Source organism: Mirounga leonina, unplaced genomic scaffold, assembly GCF_011800145.1.
Source record: "Mirounga leonina isolate KUSES-001 unplaced genomic scaffold, KU_Mleo_1.0 Mir_53, whole genome shotgun sequence".
NCBI lineage: Eukaryota > Metazoa > Chordata > Mammalia > Carnivora > Phocidae > Mirounga > Mirounga leonina.
In genome coordinates, this window is record NW_023270807.1 from 4,677,888 (window position 1) to 4,696,118 (window position 18,231).

Sequence of the window (18,231 nt, forward strand, 5' to 3'; positions counted from 1 at the left end):
TCACTTCAGATTTTTCATCTGTGGAAGAGGTCTATGGGGTAGACTCCAAGATGGTCCCCAGAGATCCCAGCCTCTAGTCCTTTTTTCTGGGGTGCCCTCCCACTTTGTACCAGGGATGGGCTGTATGACCAATATAACACAGTGGGCATGATGGTATGTCACTTCCAAGATCAGGTTATGAAGGACTGTGATTTCCATCTTGGGGAAAGCCATCTGGCTTGTCATGAGCAGCCCTCCGGAGGGAGGGGTCCACAGGGGAAGAAGGGAAACCTCAGGTGAACAGCCACAGGAGGTAGCCTGCAAGTGGGTCCTCCCACCCCAGTCAGTTCTCAAATGGCTGCAGCCTCCTGAGAGACCACGGGCCAGAACCAGCCAGCTAAGCTGCTCCTGGATTCTGGTCCCACAGGAATGGTGAGGCAATACGTGTTTGTTGTTTTGAGTTGCTGAGTTTTAGAGCATTTGTTACGCAGCAGTAGATAACTATAACTATGACATAGCACAATTTCTGCTTTGCAGAGGTTTAGAAACAAAGTGTATAAAGCACCTAAATGTAGCCCCCAGTATATATTACTCACTCAATGAATTTCCATTGTTATCAACATTGCCCTAGATGTGGGGAGCTAGCAAGAATCACACAAGACACTGGAGCTACTACTCAGAGTAGCAGAGGTTTAAGAAAAATTGGTCAGTTCCAGATGATTAAGTCTTAAGGACTGGAGGATGGGGTAGGGAAGCTTCCAACTTAAAGTTGGGTAGGGTTGCTTATTACTGAGACAGGGCAAGGCCCCTGATCCCGGCGAAGAGGTCAGGCTGTAGGCCATGAAAACAACAAGGCTGGGGAGAAGTGGGTGAAGGGCAGCTTTCTCATGCAGAGAGCAGCCACTCCAGGGTTTGTACTTTTCTTCAATTCTACAAAATTCTCAGCCTTTATCTCTTTAAATGTTGTCTTCTCTCAGTTTTCTCTAGTCTGCCCTAAGTTTATGTTGTAGCTTGTCATTCTATCCTCCATGTCTCCCAACTTCCTTTTCACAATTCCCATCTCTTTGTCTTCTCCCGGCTGCTTTGTAGTTGATTTCCTCGGATCTATCATCCAATTAGCTAATTTTCTCTTTAGCTATCTCTATGGTATTGAGGCCAAATTTTTCAAAAGACCGTATTATTTTTATTTCTAGGATTTCTATTTGGTTTCTTCCCCCCGTATCTAACTGATCAGGTTGTATAATCTTTTGTTATCTCTTTAAACACTTTAAACATATTTATTCTCAAGATCCTTTCAGATGGCTCTGTTTACTCTGTTTCCTCAGATATGACTTGTTCAATTCTTTGAGTCCCTGGACTGGCCCTGCTGGCACTGTATTTTTAAATGTGTTTTAAAATTTTACTCCACAGGCCTGTAGTCCATGGGAGTTTTCTTCCACAGAAATTCCACATGGGCCCTCACATGCCTGTCTGTGGTGTAGCTCTGTGGTTGCCTATGCCCAAGACCCATGGGTTCACAGGTTCCAACTAGTTTTTATATTAGTTTCTCAGCTTTGGGTGTCCTCACCACTTGGACAGTGTAAGAAACAGACAGCCCAAGGGGTCTGCTCCTTTAGAGGCGACCATTTGTTCATACGCCCTGAAGCAGAGTCTGCTCCCTGCTGTGACTCTGGGCTGTGGGACAGAGAGCTTCTGGTCCCCATTCACAGGGGGTGCCCTTGTCAAGCTTCCTTCTTTAGGTAGAGAGTCTAAGTCTAGCCTCCAACCATAGATGGACCTGGGGCCTCAGCTCATACCCCCTGTGCGTGTATTCATACTATTATCCCTGAGGTGAGTATGTAGTTCAAGCCCCTCCAAGGACCATGTTCTTCACCTTCTGCTCACTGCCATTGCTCCAGATTCTTTCTTCATTTTGGCCCTTGAGATTCCCACTCTCTTGCTATTTGTTTGGAGTGGGGAATTCCATGCCCATTCCATCCCCCATCCTGACCTCAAAGTGGGCCTTGAGGTGCTCCTTCCCTGTTCTCCTGCTAGATTGGATGCTCCATGACAACGGGAACTATATCTTCACAGTGCTAGGCACATAGCAGGTGCTCAATAAATACGTGTTTAATGAAATGAGCAAACAAGGAGGTAGACACATTTCAGGAGAGGTGAGCAGCAGTGGCTGACACAGGAATGAACAGGGTGTACTTGGGCACGTGTGACTAGAGCACAGTATGGGTATGAGGAGGATCGCAGTGGAGGTCAGACAGGAAAGGCAGGTGGGGCCAGACTGGGGTGGGGGGTGGTCTTCCCTTCCACCCCTAGCAGCCTGAACTGGGTCTGGTAGTTAATAGGTAAACCACTGAAGGTTTCTGAGCAGGGGAGTGCTATGATAGAGCAGGTTTGAAGATTACAATTCTGGGAGCTGGGTACAGAAGCGAATTGGAGGGGGAAGCATGGAGGGGGGCCAGTTAGCCTACTGCAGTGGTCCAAGGGCTAGGATTGCAGGTCTGACCTCCAGAGGTAATGAGGAATAGAAACAAAGACCCATGCAAGAGACATAAAAACAGAAGCCACAGAGGCTGGCTAGATGTGGGGAATGAGATGGCACAGAGCCATATTGTAGCCCAAGGGTTTGAGCCTAGGTAGCAGGAAGAACAATGACATTGTGGATGGAAGTAGAAAAAAGAGTGTGTGCGCACACACACTGAGCCCCAGCCATAAACCACTCATGAATGCAATGCACAAAGGGACACACACGGGTGGCCAGTGCAGCCTGAGGGAGAGATGGCCCAGTGGCCTCCCTGGCCAGGGAGGACCATCCTGACGTCACGCCCGATGCAAACAGCAACCTGAAGCCTGGCAGCATCACTATCACTCTGAAGCAAAACTTTGAGAAGAAGCAAGCGCTGATGATAGTTTCAGGTTGAGTCCTCAGGGGTTTCCTTGTCCCTTTGCTTATCTCCAGGCCAAACCTACCAAAGCCATCTCTGTGCCCAAAATTATCCCCCAAATGCTTCTGCATTTCATTGCCCTCCCTAGGAGCCAATGAAAAATTTTCTGCTGCTCTTAAATGCCACAGCGGCTCGCCAGCAAATTCCAGCCACCCCTCCAGCCCGCCTCCTGCCTCTTCCCATCAGCTTCAGTGATCACTGGACAACCCTTCTGACTAAACCACATACTTGGTCCGTGACAAAAACATACCTGGCATTTCCAGGTACTCCTCTTCTGTTGCTTTCTAACTGCTTTCAGTCTTTTAACCTCAGGGTGTGGGGCTTGCCTACCTGAAGCCTCCTGAAGAGGCTCCCGGAACCCCCCAACCCAAAGACGGACACACTGGGGGGAAGTGTGCTAAGCGACAGAGAACACTGGCTCTGGATTCAAATTCTGCTTCCACGCTCCCAGGAGCTGTGCGATCTTGGGGGTTCATTCGACCTCCCCAAGCTTTGATTTCCTCAGCTGTGTACCAGAAGCCCTCATGTCTCCCCCACAGCCTGGTTGTGAGGCTCCAGAGAGAAGACGCTGGAGGAAGCGCCAACACGGTGTTGGCGGGTGAGGTCTGCCCTCAGACTGAGGGGGAAGGCGCATCTGAGGAAGCGTCTGCCCGGCAGATACAACAGGAATGAAGTGGAATTGAACAACTGCCATTTAATCTGTCCCCTCAGTCATCCCGTGTTTTCAGGAGAATAAGCTCACGGCCTCCAGCCCTGCCCCACAGAGTTCATTTTCGAGCTCTCTCCCCGCCCCAGTCTTCTGTCTTGTGTTGGCTTGCCAACTTCGTGCGCCTCTTATTCCCAGCTCCCACTGCCTCTTCGGCAGCTCTGATCCCAGGGCGGGGTGGGGAGTGAGAAGCCAAGGCCGTGGGGGGGGGGGGGTGCTTACCTGGGGCCGAGGATGCCCCGTGACAAGGCACTGTAGCACAAGAGTGTCCCCCTCCCGGATGGTGTAGACACGCTCGCTGATGTTGTCCTCCTTCACCACACATGCCTGGCCGGCGTGGACAATCTGAGCCTGAGCAGGAGCTGGGGGTGGCGAGGGGGGGGTGGAGACACAGGTTTAGGCAAGAGGCACCAAGGCCAGAGGGGGTCTAAGGCTCCCTCCTCTGAGTACGTAAGTGGGAGGAGGAGGAAGCCCAGACCTCCCCAGGCCACTCCTCAGAGGCCTGACCTGCTGAGCTCTGGAAAGGACACTCCCAGGGCCCCAGGCCAGAACCAGAAAGGTCAAGGACTCAGGATGGGGGCAGTTCCTCCTCATCCCACTCTCCTTTCAGGAGATCTGTGCTCTCAGTGAGCTGATGAGCATGAGGGGCTCGGTGGGTATCTATACCGATTGGTTATCACTCAGTGAGTATCACTGTCTCAGCAGGCCCTGTAGTGGAAGCTGCCGGTGCTCCCCACAGCTCCCTATACCTGGCGGGGGCATCCACCCCCCAGCTGCTGAGTGTTAGCTGCTAGGTGCACAGAGCTCCCCTTCCCCTGGGAATTGCCCTTTGCCATGGAGCTGCCTGGGCCAGAAATGCCCACAAGATCACCCCTTTCCCCAGTACGCACACACGGAGCCCAGTGACTGACAGCTACACCCCGCCCCCCACCAACCCCGCTGGTGGGATGACTATGGTGCCATTTACTCTCCAGAATCCCCTTGGGAGCAGGTTGAGGCTAAAGCAACTGAACCACGTTTTTGCCTGGCTGCTTCCCCTTCCAGTGTCTCCTGAGAGCACTTTCTCACAAATCCCATGCCTGACCTGCACCCTCTCAACCATCCCAGGCTTTACTTGTAGAGAGCTTGACTAAGATATCTCCCAGTCCCACAGACTGCTCATTCCCCTCACCCAAAGGCCTGTTACTCTTCCCTAATTGCTCCCTGAGCCTGGGCCAACCTCTTTAAGGGATGGAAGCTCTCTCCAGGGGCCTCGAAGGTCTCAAAAGACTGGCTCCTCCCTGGCCTTTCTCACAGTGACCAGGGCCAGGGGACCACAGCTGTGACACCCAAAGGGAAGATGAATGACTGGGAGAAGTACACAGCCCCTCCCTAAGTGTCCAGCCCCCAGCCCAGCACTGTTTGGGCTCTGAAAAGGAGGGCAAGGCCCCCGAGTTCATACCTGTCTGTTCACAGCTGAGGGTGGAGAAAGTGGAGGTGGGCACCAGGGGCACAAGGGGCTGAAAACAGAGTCCTTGCCCCAAAGAGGTGCACAAAGATGAGGTAAAACCTGTACATAAAATGTGTAACTTCCTCCAGGAAGCATCCCCTGACTGACCGGCGCCCTCCCTCCTTCTGTACCCATCACTCCCCCAGTGAGCATCATTGCAGAGCATCATTCTGCCTGTCTGCCAGATCCAGGGCTCTTGTCCTTCTGTCTACCAAACCATGAGTTCCATCTTGTTATCCCCAGCACAAGCCTTGAATACAGTGGGCACTCAGTGAACGTTGAATGGATGAATTTACAAGACTATCCCATGATGATGTCGCTAAGCATCTTAAAAGAGATACAGAAGGCCCTAGGAGATCAGAGGAGAGAGAGAGTCTGCTAGAGGAAGGATCACAGAAGGTTCTAGAAGAGGCAGCTTTCTCACCAGGCCTCAGAGAATAGGGGAGATTTTTGCTGGGTGAAGGAGAAAGTCCTATATAATATATATTACCTGGAGTAAACCATGAGTGATCTGTGGACTTTTCTTTTTTTTTCTTTTAAAGATTTTATTTATTTATTTGAGAGACAGAGAGACTGAGAGACAGAGAGCAGGAGAGGGAGGAGGGTCAGAGGGAGAAGCAGACTCCCCGCCGAGCAGAGAGCCCGACGCGGGACTCGATCCCGGGACTCCAGGATCATGACCTGAGCCGAAGGCAGTCGCTTAACCAACTGAGCTACCCAGGCGCCCCTGGACCTTTATTTTCTCATCTCTAAAACAGAGAGAATGCTGCCAGCCCTGAGAACTCACGAGGGTGGGTGTGACAGTGACACAGGCTAGATGAGACGTGCTTAGTAAACCCTGATGTGTCCTGCAGGTACCACAAGTAGTACCTTACCGGAGCCTCTCCAACCAACACAGATGGGACAGTCATGAACTAATTACAGAGGTGGGTCCCCAGAGGTAGCCCAGCTGTAGGTCAAAAAGCCTGTGGGGCAGCGACTGGGGGCAACACATGTTGAACCGCGAGAGTCTCTGCAAACAGTAACAGCTACCAGCAGCCTAGAGTCTGAGTGTCCAGACAACCATCCTGCCTGCCTGGCTGCCATAGAGGAATGAACTGAGGCTAGTTGTCAGAGACAAGCTATGCAACCTTGGGCAAGTCAGACCTCATGGGCCTCAGTTTCCCCTCCTATAGCGGGGGAGTGGATTAGAAGACCTCTGAGATCCTTCTCAACTCACACTTTCTATACATTTGTAATCAGCGTGTAGTCCATATATAAGATGCACCCTGGAATCCGGGGAATGGGTCTGAAACTCACACTCTGCGACGAAAATGCATGAACATCACCATACCATGGCAGAGAGTCATCTGTGGCCAAGGACCCCAGGAAATCTCATCAGGAAACAACCCCCGCCATGCATGATGTGCATGCCAGTTGCTGATAAGACCAGAAGGTCCCATCGATGTCTACAAGAGGCCTGGGGTGCCTCTCCACAAGGAAGACATTGATAGAACAGGCTCCAGTGGAAGATAAGCTGTAATCTTGGACACTGTGGCTTGCCTGTAGCCAAATAGTGTTATAACCACAGAAGGTTCTGTGACTGATAAGGAATACTGAAAAGGAGCTGGAGAGCCTGACATTCTCAGGGTCTGGCCAGCAGAGGCCAGAAAACACAGGACCTGGCCAGCAGACAAAAGGCCTCTGGCCACCAGCCACGTTTCCTCACTGGAGACCGGGCATCATGAATGATGACATCATTAAGATGATCTAACTCCCTTTGATGACATTAACTCTTAAGAGTATCAAACTCTAAAATGATAGAACCACTGTGGAAGAGATTTTAGCAGTACCTACTCGAGCTAGACGAGGGTATAGTTCATGACACAGCAATTCCATTCCTGGGTAGTACCCAGTGGAAATGAGTGCTTATGACAACAAAACAATAGGTCTAAGAATATTCATAGCAGCTTTATTCATTATGGCTAAAAACGAGGACCACCCATATGTCCATCAAGACTAGCATGGATAAATAAACTCTGATATATTCATATAATGGAATATTACACAAAAATAAAAAATAAAATAAAAAGAACTCCTAATAGATACAATGGCACTGTTGAATCTCACATGGACAATCTGGGTGGAAGAACTCAGACACCAAAGAGTAAATAGTATATGATTTCATGTGTCTGAAATTCAAAACTGGAAAAACCGATTTTAAAGTAACAGTGGTTGCCCTTGGGTGGGGATAGGGATTATTTACTGGGAAGGGCACACCAGAAGTTTCTGGGGAGAAGGTGGGATCCCATCTGGTACGGTGGAAATGTCTACATCTTAATCTGAGTGGTAGTTATATGAGTGGACATATATGTAAAAATCCATCGGGTTATTTGCTTAAGATTTGGCTATACCTAAGTTACACTTCAATTTTTAAAAATTGCCCATTGAGGTTATCAGGTTTCTTTGGTTGACACTAACCATTACAACTACCTACTCCCTTTACTCTGATTCCTATTTGATTTTCTGCTTCCCACGGCTGACTTCTTCGAGATGTAGATTTTCCCTCTGGAGCAAAGGGAAAATGCCCGTGGCTTCCCACTGAGCTTCGTTAACATGAATCAGCCTCCCCCACTCTGCTCACCCCTGGAATGGCTAGAACTGTGTTTCGGACCCTGAACCAACAGAGTCCCCACCAAGTCGCAGGCCCCCAAAGGCTCTGCCTCACTTAACCTCAGCCTCTTGTTCCACGCGCCCTGGGAAGGCAAGGCCAGCAGCCCCATCTTCTGTTCCAAAGGCAACCAGGCAAGGACCTGTGTCAAGAGGCAGCATGACATCATAATCCCTTCATTCAGTCTGTCAAACAACAAATGCCTCGAGCCGGCCGCTCTGCGTGGGTGCCGGAGATCATCAGGAAAAGCAAACAACAAAGGAGCACTGTTGGGGAGATGGATAGCAAACAAGGGAACAGAAATGAACAGGATGGCTTCAGAGTGCTCTAAGTGCTAAGACTACTCTAGAGCAGGGGATTCGTCAAGGAACAGCAAACAGGAGAGAGATGCCTTAGAGAAACGGGAAAAGCAGACAATCTGGGCCTAATGCCTGGCTCTGCTACCCACTAGCTGGGAGATGTTAGGCAAGTTACTTAACTTCTCTGAGCCTCAGCCTCTTCCTTCATAAAATGGGAACAGTAATGCCTTCTCCCGGGGCTGGCATGAGGGTTTAAGACAACATCTATAAAACATCTGGCCAGGGGCGCCTGGGTGGCTCAGTCGTTAAGCGTCTGCCTTCGGCTCAGGTCATGATCCCAGAGTCCTGGGATCAAGCCCTGCATCGGGCTCCCTGCTCAGCGGGAAGCCTGCTTCTCCCTCTCCCATTCCCTCTGCTTGTGTTCCCTCTCTCGCTGTGTCTCTGTCAGATAAATAAATAAAATCTTTAAAAAAAAACAACACAAACATCTGGCCAAACAATATGTGCTCTCTCAATAAATAACAGCTCCTGAGATGATTAAGTAGGAACAAGAGATGGGGGCAGGAGAGCGCCCTCTGGGCCCCCCCCCCCAAAATCCCAGGTTGGAGATGCTCAAAGCGGACATTAAGCCGGTAGGGATGTTTCACAGATATGTTAAAATTCATGTTGAGGGCGGTGCAAGGCTTCAGAGGAGCTGGGAACAGGGGGGAGGGATGGGGCCCCTTCTGAGCATCCCTCTCAGCTTCCCAGCACACTCAGCTCTCAGCAAGTTACTTCATGACTTTAGCAGGTTACTTAAGCCTTCATTTGCTCACTTGTAAAATGGGCTTGTTGTGAGGAATACATAAGTAAACTTACGTCAAGCACTGAAAGCAGTGCCTGGTACACAGTAAGCCATCTAAACATGGTAGCTAGCATCATTATTCTTTTTTTTTTTTTTTTAAAGATTTTATTTATTTATTTGAGAGAGAGAATGAGAGACAGAGAGCAAGAGAGGGGAGAGGGTCAGAGAGAGAAGCAGACTCCCCGCCGAGCAGGGAGCCCGATGCGGGACTCGATCCCGGGACTCCAGGATCATGACCTGAGCCGAAGGCAGTCGCTTAACCAACTGAGCCACCCAGGCGCCCCTAGCATCATTATTCTATAAATGATCCTGCGCTCCTCTCAAGAACCCACCTCCCTGGGGGGCTGCAAGTCCTTTGCATGAAAGGACCTGGCCTTATCTGCCACAGATGGTGACGAGTGATACCTTCCTGGGGTCCACTGTATATATTTCCAAGCTCCTTGCCTTGTTCTGAGAGGCAAAAAGAGTAAGTCTGATTTAGCCTCTTTTGGCAGAGAAGACAGCGGAAGCCCAGAGAAGGAAATGCCCTGTCCATGTCACTCACTGACACAGGACAGGAGCAGAGTGGGGACTTGAACCCAGGCCTTTCACCTGCTAGCTTGGAACTCTAGTCCCTGTCCCAGTCCTCCACGACTCCCCTACCCCCGCCTTGTGTCACCAGGGAGGCTGTTGCCATGCCAACTCCAAGGCTGTCAGAGTTTGTATTTGTAACAAGCTCTTTGGGAATTTTGGAGGCTGGATTTGATCATCTCTGCTTGACACCACACTGGTGGATAGAAGATAGGACGGGAGTTTGGAACCATGTATGTTTCCCTGCCTCTGGTCTATGAGACATTTCTGATTTCACTCTCCTGAGATCTTTCAATGAAGCCCCGTGGAAAAGGAAAACGGTATCTCCCAACCCGTGGTGCCATAAAGTGTTCATTGATAGTCCTCTGCCAAGTCAGGATGCTGATGCTGCATCTTCTCTCTCCTTCACAGAGTGTCTTGGCACCCAAAGGTAGATTATTAAAGGCTCTGAAAAGTCCTGCAGTAAACACACCTATGTAACTTAGTTTAAGCCAGTGCTTTCCAAATGTATTTGACCATGAAGCCCTTTCTTCACAGAGGAACTCTTAGCATCTTGAAAGAGAGAAGCATTGTGGAAAATAAGTGGAGAAATGCTGATCCAAAGCTCAATACAAAACTAATGGCTGGGGCGCCTGGGTGGCTCAGTTGGTTAAGCGACTGCCTTCGGCTCAGGTCATGATCCTGGAGCCCCGGGATCGAGTCCCGCATCGGGCTCCCTGCTCGGCAGGGAGTCTGCTTCTCCCTCTGACCCTCCCCCCCTCATGCTCTCTCTCTCTCAAATAAATAAATTCTTAAAAAAAAAAAAAACTAATGGCTGTCGAGTCAAGTGTCACGGCCCTCCCCAGCCCTGTGGCTGAGCAGAGCCAAACAGCATGAGAGATGTCACCCACTAGGCAGCATCATAAGGAGTACAGCTGAGGCAGAAATAGTGGGTCCCTGGTACAATGCTTCGGGCCTACTGGCTCACTCCTTTTTCCCCCAGAAAGCATACGCCCCAAATTATAGGTGGGGGTCGGGACAGCCAGCACCCAGCAGGCCCAGTGAGGAAGCCACAAACTCTCAAGGATTCATGTTAAAGCAAATTCAACTCGTCTACCAGGCTTCAGAAGAGAATTCTCACTGGAACCTGGAGGGGAAATTTCCTCAAAGACCCCCATCCCTCATAAGAGAATCTCCTCCCGGGCACTAGCCAAAGTGTAAGAGGTGCTGTTAAATGCACAACGATGCGGCAGTAAGATGTAGAGCCAAATAAGGCAGGCAGGCAGGCAGGCAGGCAGCGAAATGAATGGAAACCCTTAGTTTAAAGCTCCATCAGCTTTTCTTCTGGTTTCTTCCCCACGTCGCATTTAAAAAGGTCAATCATAGGGGTGCCTGGGTGGCTCAGTCATTAAGGTGTCTGCTTTCGGCTCTGGTCATGATCCCAGGGTCCTGGGATTGAGCCCCGCATTGGGCTCCCTGCTGAGCCGGGAGCCTGCTTCTCCCTCTCCCACTCCCCCTGCTTGTGTTCCCTCTCTCGCTGTGTCTCTCTCTGTCAAATAAATAAATAAAATCTTTGCAGAAAAAAAAAAGTTAATCATCGTCAAGTGGGGGCTGTTGTCCTGCTTCCAACTCCTGATTCTTTCTGGGAAGGTGTGTGTGGCTGGGAAACTTCCAGAGGAACAGGGGGGTGGGGGGGAGAAGGGGGCTGCAGACTTCTCCACCTGAAGTCAGTTCTATCTACCCCGTTAGCAGATGGCAGGGCAAGTGCCACCATCCTCACAGCCTCCCACAAGTATCACTGAGTGTTCTGGGCCAGGCAATATGGAATCAGGATCTGTGTTCCTGACTTCCATCAGTCAACACATCCTTATGAGCATGAGGTGCTGAGCTTGGTGCTGAGGGGTACTAGAGAAGTGTGCAGTCCGGAAGAGCAGGGATAAGGACAATGTCTATAAAGGCCTGTGAGCGGGTAGGGAGAGATTGGCCGTGAGCTGGAGTTAAGGCTCTGGTGTCCCCCGACCCACCCCCCTAACATAACAATAACATCACGATAAATACATAACAGTAACAATTTACTCTGTGCCATAATGTGTCAAGTGTTTTATGTCTATTATCTCATGTATTGCTCATAACAAGCCTATTACTCCCATTTGTCAGATCAGGAAGCTGAGGCTCAGCAAGGTTAAGTAAGTTGCCCAAGGACACCCTGCTGATTTAGAGTTTGACTCTCTGACTTTTATGCTAAGCCCTGTGCTTTTCCAGCTCCCGAGTGCCTGGCACAGTGCTGAGGACTCAGGGCTCAGGATGCACGACATAGTCTCCGAGTCGCTAGTTAGGCCAGTCCCATGCAGCATCCTTAGAAACCATCTTGCCGTGGCCCTCCCAGCTCCTGGTAGGCACATATTTATCGATCCTTTTATACATGTAATGTAAATGGACACTTAATAATTTAGCAGAGTTAACAGTGCTGAAATATTAACAGGCTTTTCTCTTTTAATTAGCTGCTGAGAGAATGGCGGCCAGGGTCTGGGAGGAGGCTCATGGGGCAGGCACCTGGCCAGCTCCACCTGGGCATCCTTCTGCCAGGGATGACGCTCCACACCTCTCCAACAAACCGTGGGCCATCAAACATGGGCCTCTTGGGAAAATTCACCCTTCTGTGCTGTCCACAGCAAGGCTTTGCCCTACCTCCCCCTTGGCCTTGGCTGGTTGTGGAGCTGGCTATCACCTGTCCTCTGTTCACCACCCAGGATGGACCAGGGGACTTCTCCAAGTCTAAGGGAGTCTCCAATTCAATGCTGGGAAAACCAGCCTGAAACAGTCTCCCCCATCCCACACCATCTCCTCCGACCTCACCTTAATGCCGGTCATCTTGAGGGGCGTCTGGCCTGGCTTAGCCAGTTGATCATTCGACTCTTGGTTTTGGCTCGGGTCATGATCTCAGGATTGCAGGATCAAGTCCTGCACTGGGCTCCGCGCTTAGCGGGAAACCTGCTTGGGATTCTCTCTCTTCTTCTGCCCCTCCCCCTGCTCACATGTGCGCACGCGCTCTCTCTCTCTCTCTCTCAAATAAAAAATAAATCTTTAAAAAAAATGCCGGCCATCTTGAGGGGAAGCATCATCACACTCTGCCCTGCACCCCTCTGGACATTCTCTTGGGTCATTAGACCTCAGTGCAAGCTGATTTCCTCTCCATCCTCCCTCTCGCTCCTGGGCTCCCAACCCTTCAGAGGACACACACAATTGCCTGTTTATTTGCCATTGATTCATTGATTCTTTCTGCAGTATTTCCTATGCACCTATTGTGTGAACTGTCCTGCCCTCAGAGCTGGGATGCAGAGCCGTAAAGGCAGAGCTGTCCTCCGTGAAGAACCTCTGTCCTCACTTGGCTGCAGATCCCACTAGAGTTTGCCCTCCACCCCAGGGTCCTTTTTTGGCTCATCACAACCAAACCCGTATTCAGCCATCCTCCTCTTTGGCCACAAAAATCTCTCCCCAACCTGAGCGTGTATGTCTCTGACCTCCAAGTACAAGGTGCTGTCACTGAATATGAGAGCAGCCACAGAAGAAGGGATGAGTGCTCAGCCTGCCACCCTATCACCACGACCAAGCATAAAAGCTCTGCTTCCCCGCTCGGAGGCAGGGCCTGCGACTGCCTGCAGAGCCTGCTCCTATTTGCAGGACTGGATACTGTTTGCACGGCCTAGTACCGTGTGCAGAACCCGACACTTTGGGCAGCGCCTGGCCCTCTTGACAAATTTCCTCTGCCGGAAGTGGTGGCCGGTCCAACTGTGCCCCAGTCCCAGGGAATGTCCAGCACCCTTGCACCCACATCCTGGCCTCATCGGAAGGCACACAGGGGTTGAGAGTGCCAAGTGATACTCATGGACTGTGGATCAATGGAAGTCTAATGGGCACCCCACTAATGGAACTCCAGGATGTCGGGACAGGCCACCGGGAAAGCCCCCTATGTGGGGACTCCGAGGTGCCCTGGGAGAAGCTGTAAGGGACTTTCTCCCTGGGTCGCAGAAGACCAGGATCAAAAGTCTCAACAGTGAGGGGACCTAGGGCAGCTCTAATAAGTGCAGGCAGGACACTCAGGAAAGAGAGCAGAGAGTCACATGCCCTAAATCCGGCACTGCTTGACCTGAGGCTGTACACGTAAGCCTGAGGGGCTGCCCAGATGGTGTGGGACAAGGGGCGGGAGGCAGGACTCTACCATTCATCTCCTTACTATTGGGCAAGTCCTTCAGCCTCCTGAAGCCTCAGTTTCCTCACTCTGCAAATGGAGAAAAGATATCTCAGACAGTAGGGGAAGTAACTTCTGGGTTGTGAGAATTAAATGAGATCACACACATCGGGTACATAACACAAGGACTGGTATCGAAGTAGGTACTTAATAAATTCTAGACCCTTTTCCATTTGATAATATAGCCTGGGATCCTGTGGGAACCTGTTCAAAGGGCCTGCAAGGAGAAAATGCAACACTGGATGCAGAGGTCTACTTTGGGGGGAACGCCACGAGCCGTAATCTTGAGAGACCAGAACAGCACGGTGGGCTAAAGGAGGTAATCGTGGGAAGGAAAGATCTCCCCAAGAGAACATACTGGATGATGGTGGAAGAGAGAGGCTGCCACCCACAGGGCAGAGAATGGCTTCTAGAACGTAGGACCTGAGCCTGCCTGGCCCAGGGATGTGAAGCCCATGGACATGGGGTCACTCATGTAGATTTTCCTGCTTGGGTCCCAGCTGCCCAGCCCTGCCAAGCTCTGCCAGTCCTGGGGACCAGTCACTGCCATTCCCTTGGCCCGGCACCCTGGCAGCAGCCCAGACATTAGATATGACCAAGTCCCCACCCCAGCCCCACGCTAAAGCGTAACTATTGACGCAAACCCATGGGAGGCGCAGGTCTAGTGTAGACCCAGCCTGGGCACGGGGTTCTTGTCTAGGGAGTTGCAGCAATTGCTCTGTGGCCTGGGGCAGATCTTTTAACTCTCTAGTCTAGAGCTTCAGTCTCCTGACTATAAAATGGGCACAAGCAGGCTCCCTATGGTGAGTGTTAAATACAGTAAAAACCAGATCCACCAAGCACAGTGCACACTGCCTAGGCGATACCCAAGAAATGTGGTTTGAGGGGTGCCTGGATGGCTCAGTCATTAAGCGTCTGCCTTCAGCTCAGGTCATGATCCTAGGGTCCTAGGATCGAGCCCCGCATCGGGCTCCCTGCTCAGCGGGGAGTCTACTTCTCCCTCTCCCACTCTCCCTGCTTGTGTTCCCTCTCTCGCTGTGTCTCTCTCTGTCAAATAAATAAAATCTTAAAAAAAAAAAAAAAAGTATGGTTCGAAGGGAGCAGAATAAAACCTGCTAGGTCTGGGTTCCCCACCCAGAATGTAGATCTTGGGCCAGTCCTAGGCCAGGAAATGGAAAGTGTCATGGCTTTGCTAAGGCAAAGAACCCCCTAAGCCCCACCTGACTCCCAAACCCAGTGCTTCCTCCAAGCCCCACAGAGCTGAGGCCCAACCTGGGAGCATAGGCATAGGGTCTGGCACAAGCTGGCTGTGGGAGCAGAGGGGAGACGACAGGGCTAAGGGCACTGAATTGGGGCTGAACTGGGCATCTGGGGACCCTGGGCCCACAGAGAGAATGGGATGGTGGCAGGCGGATGGGAATCCTTTCTAACCAAACCTGCAAGAACTGGTTGGAGGCCTCACTCCAGCACTTAACGTGACTCAACTCCCATTCTGCCGTATAAAACAGAGGCCAATAATATTACGCTCACCGTGCCTCACTGAGATGGCATACCAGAAAGCTCCACGTAAACTGTAAAGTTATTAGGCGCTGAGAGACCCAAATGTGGCTTCGGGAAGCAAACACTGGAAGTTAAGAAACAAGTCATAATGCATCTATTAAACCCAGGGAAATAAATTCGGAGGATGAAATCCACTGTGGCTGGGCTGCGTGCAAAGCTGGCTCAAACTTTTTGTATGTGACCCGGCAGGGCGAAATGAGAACCATAAAACTGTTCCTATCCTAGGACCTATTAGGCAATCTCACTTTGGGGAATAGGCCCCAAGGAAATAATTTAAAAGGAAAAAGTAATTCATATAAGGTTATTCACGGCAGAGCTCTCTAGAAGCAGGGGAAACTGGCACCTGCCCAAATTCTCCGCCACAGAGAAATGGTGACCCAACTCCAGCACATCGATGCAGGGGGTGCCCTGCAGCCATTAAAGTGACAGGGCTGAGGGCTCAGTCAATACTGCGAGACGTGCGTGGGAGATAAAGTCGGCCGACAGTGCAGAACGGACGACTGTTTACCGCTATATAAAAATGTATTGACAGGTATGCACAGGGAATTTAGAATGAACAGTTAATGTTTGATGGTCATTGGGTTCCTTTTTTTTCTTTTTTCTTTCCATGAGGTTGTTTAAGTGGGTAATAATAACAATACAACTCTGAAAGCAAAACCAATCCCGTGGCTTGAGAGCAGGTGGGGCCTTAGACCCCAGGACGGAAGAGCAGGGGAGGGGAGGACAGAGTTTCTGGAGAGCCTCCAAGGGTCCCACCCCCAGGCGCTGTGGGTTTCGGGGCCTTGTCCCCTACCCCAGGGTGGGGTGGAGTTAAAGGTGCCATGACCTGACTGCGTGAAACGTCTTGAAGTCACCTCCCCACAGTTCTCCAGACCGGCCTTCACCCCATCCAGCTCAGGAGGTGGCAGGAGGACTAGCTCTGAGGTTTAAAAATCAGGGAGCAGAGATGTAAGGGCCTGATTTGCTGTATGCCTCTCTCTGCACCCAGTGACATCAGGAGGACAGCCGTTACCGTCCCCCAGCAGCCTGAGAGTCATTCCTCACCGCATCCCCATTAGTGAAAACACAGTATCCCCTGCCGTCAGCCGGAAACAATCCTCACCCCTTCTCCTACAGCCCACACCCAATCCACCAGCAAGCCCTCTCAGCTGCCTTCAGAACAGATCCCCAATCTGACCCCTGCGATACCACCCTACTTTTAGCCATCACCATCTTCTGCCTGGATTTCGACAGCAGCCCCCTGATAGATCTACTCTGCTTCCTCCCTTGCCCAGTACAGTCTGTTCTCCACAAGAAACCAAAGGGATCCCTTTACAACACTAAGTCAGGCCCTGTCCTTCCTCTGCTCAAAACCCTACCATGGCTCCCACCTCACGTGCAGTCAAAAGCCAACACTTTCTTAATAGGCTGTCACATCCCCTGTCATCTGCTCCCATCCCCACTTATGTTTTACTGCCCCCTGGCACTGTGGTCACACTGCTCTCGGATCTGTTGTTCTTCAAGCAGGCCAAAACCACTCCTATCTCAGGGCCTTTGCACTTGCAGCTCCCGCTGCCGGATTATTCTTCCCCAGATTTCCAGAGCTCACTCCCTCACTTCCTTCAGCTGTGTTTTCAGGGAGGCCTTCCCTGACCACCCTATTTCAGACAGCATGCATGCCCCACTTCTACCACTTTCAATCCCTTTCCCTGCTTTGTGTGTTCTTCATAACACTCATCAACACCTGCATATTAAACAGTCACTTGTTCATTATTTACCTGTGTCCCTTTCAAAAGGCAAACACCCCTGGGAGGGAAAGCATGTTAAATCCCTGAAAAGGATGAACAATCTTTTCTTTCCAAGAGTCAATGCAGGAAGCATCAAGTTGGGGAACATATTTTCTTTAGCATTGGGTACATTTATAAATCAAGAAATGCCATACCTGCCCTCCTGTTAAGTATTCTCATTATTTTTTTCCTCCATCACTGAAGGGTTTCACTCCTTTTTTGGCTAAAACTTTAGAAACCACGTAAGTGGCATGCACCGTAGGATCTGATTATAATGCTGAGCCTCCGAACAACCTATAAATGATTTGGAACCCTGTAGGTCGGGGGAGAAAAGTGAAGGACTTGGGGAGGGGGGAGGCCAATTGCACCAGAGTTCAATCACAGCCAGAGACAGAAAAGTCATTGCCCTTAGGAAGCTCCTAGGGGCTGAGGAGGTGGGGGCGGGGGGGCTGCCTCTTAGGAGGAAAATGAGGTCTGGGAGAGGCAGTGGTGCAGTTAAGGCCGGGGTGCAAAACATACCTGTCTCCCAACCTACAAAGTGGCTCGAAGGGAACATTCTGGCTATAAATTTCCCCAAGAGGAAGATGGGAGGAGGGCTGGAATTCTGCCACCCTTTCTCCGGGGCCAGGGTCTCTGTCTTGCTCCCTCTTCCCCCTAATAATGTGTCACACGCCGGCACATAAAGCCTCACGTGCAGCTTCCCTGGTGGCAGTCTCTGTGACTCACTAGCTTCCCGAGCCAGGCCCAGGCCCAGACATCAGTCACTTAGCAGGGCCGCCTCTGAACAGCCGCCACCACTGACCCCCCGTGTGCCAGGCACCGGGCTCAGAACGGCCTTCCACGCGCTCCCACTGCCTCTTCACCACAGCCCCCTCGGGAAGGCGCTGGGACCGCCATCTTGAAGCTTGTGCGTGAGGCACAGAGCATAACCTGCCCAAGATCACCCAGCCAGGGAGCGGCTGAGGCAGAACCTGAACCCACATCTGTGTCCAAAGCCTCTGCTCCTTTACGCCACATTCTCCCACCTGGGAGAGATGATTATTCATCCACTTTGATATATTTAGTTGCTGGCTTCTGAAATTAGACCTTGGTGGTGTCATGGAGCCTGGCAAATCATGTGCAACAGCTGACCTCAGAGCTGCTAGTCACTGACACCTGAGTGTGAAGAACGTCTCTGGTTACTTCCCTCCCTGCGGGCACT

General features: G+C 51.0%; 1 protein-coding gene across 1 annotated transcript in view; it reads right to left on the reverse strand.

Annotated features, from left to right (window-relative positions):
* The window catches only part of MDGA1 (MAM domain containing glycosylphosphatidylinositol anchor 1), a 54,226-nt gene that overhangs the window by 20,965 nt on the left and 15,030 nt on the right, over positions 1–18,231 (reverse strand). The window contains exon 2 of the mRNA XM_034991152.1: positions 3,847–3,986. Within this exon, the coding sequence (XP_034847043.1) occupies positions 3,847–3,986 (140 nt within the window). The remainder of the gene's footprint in view (positions 1–3,846; positions 3,987–18,231) is intronic.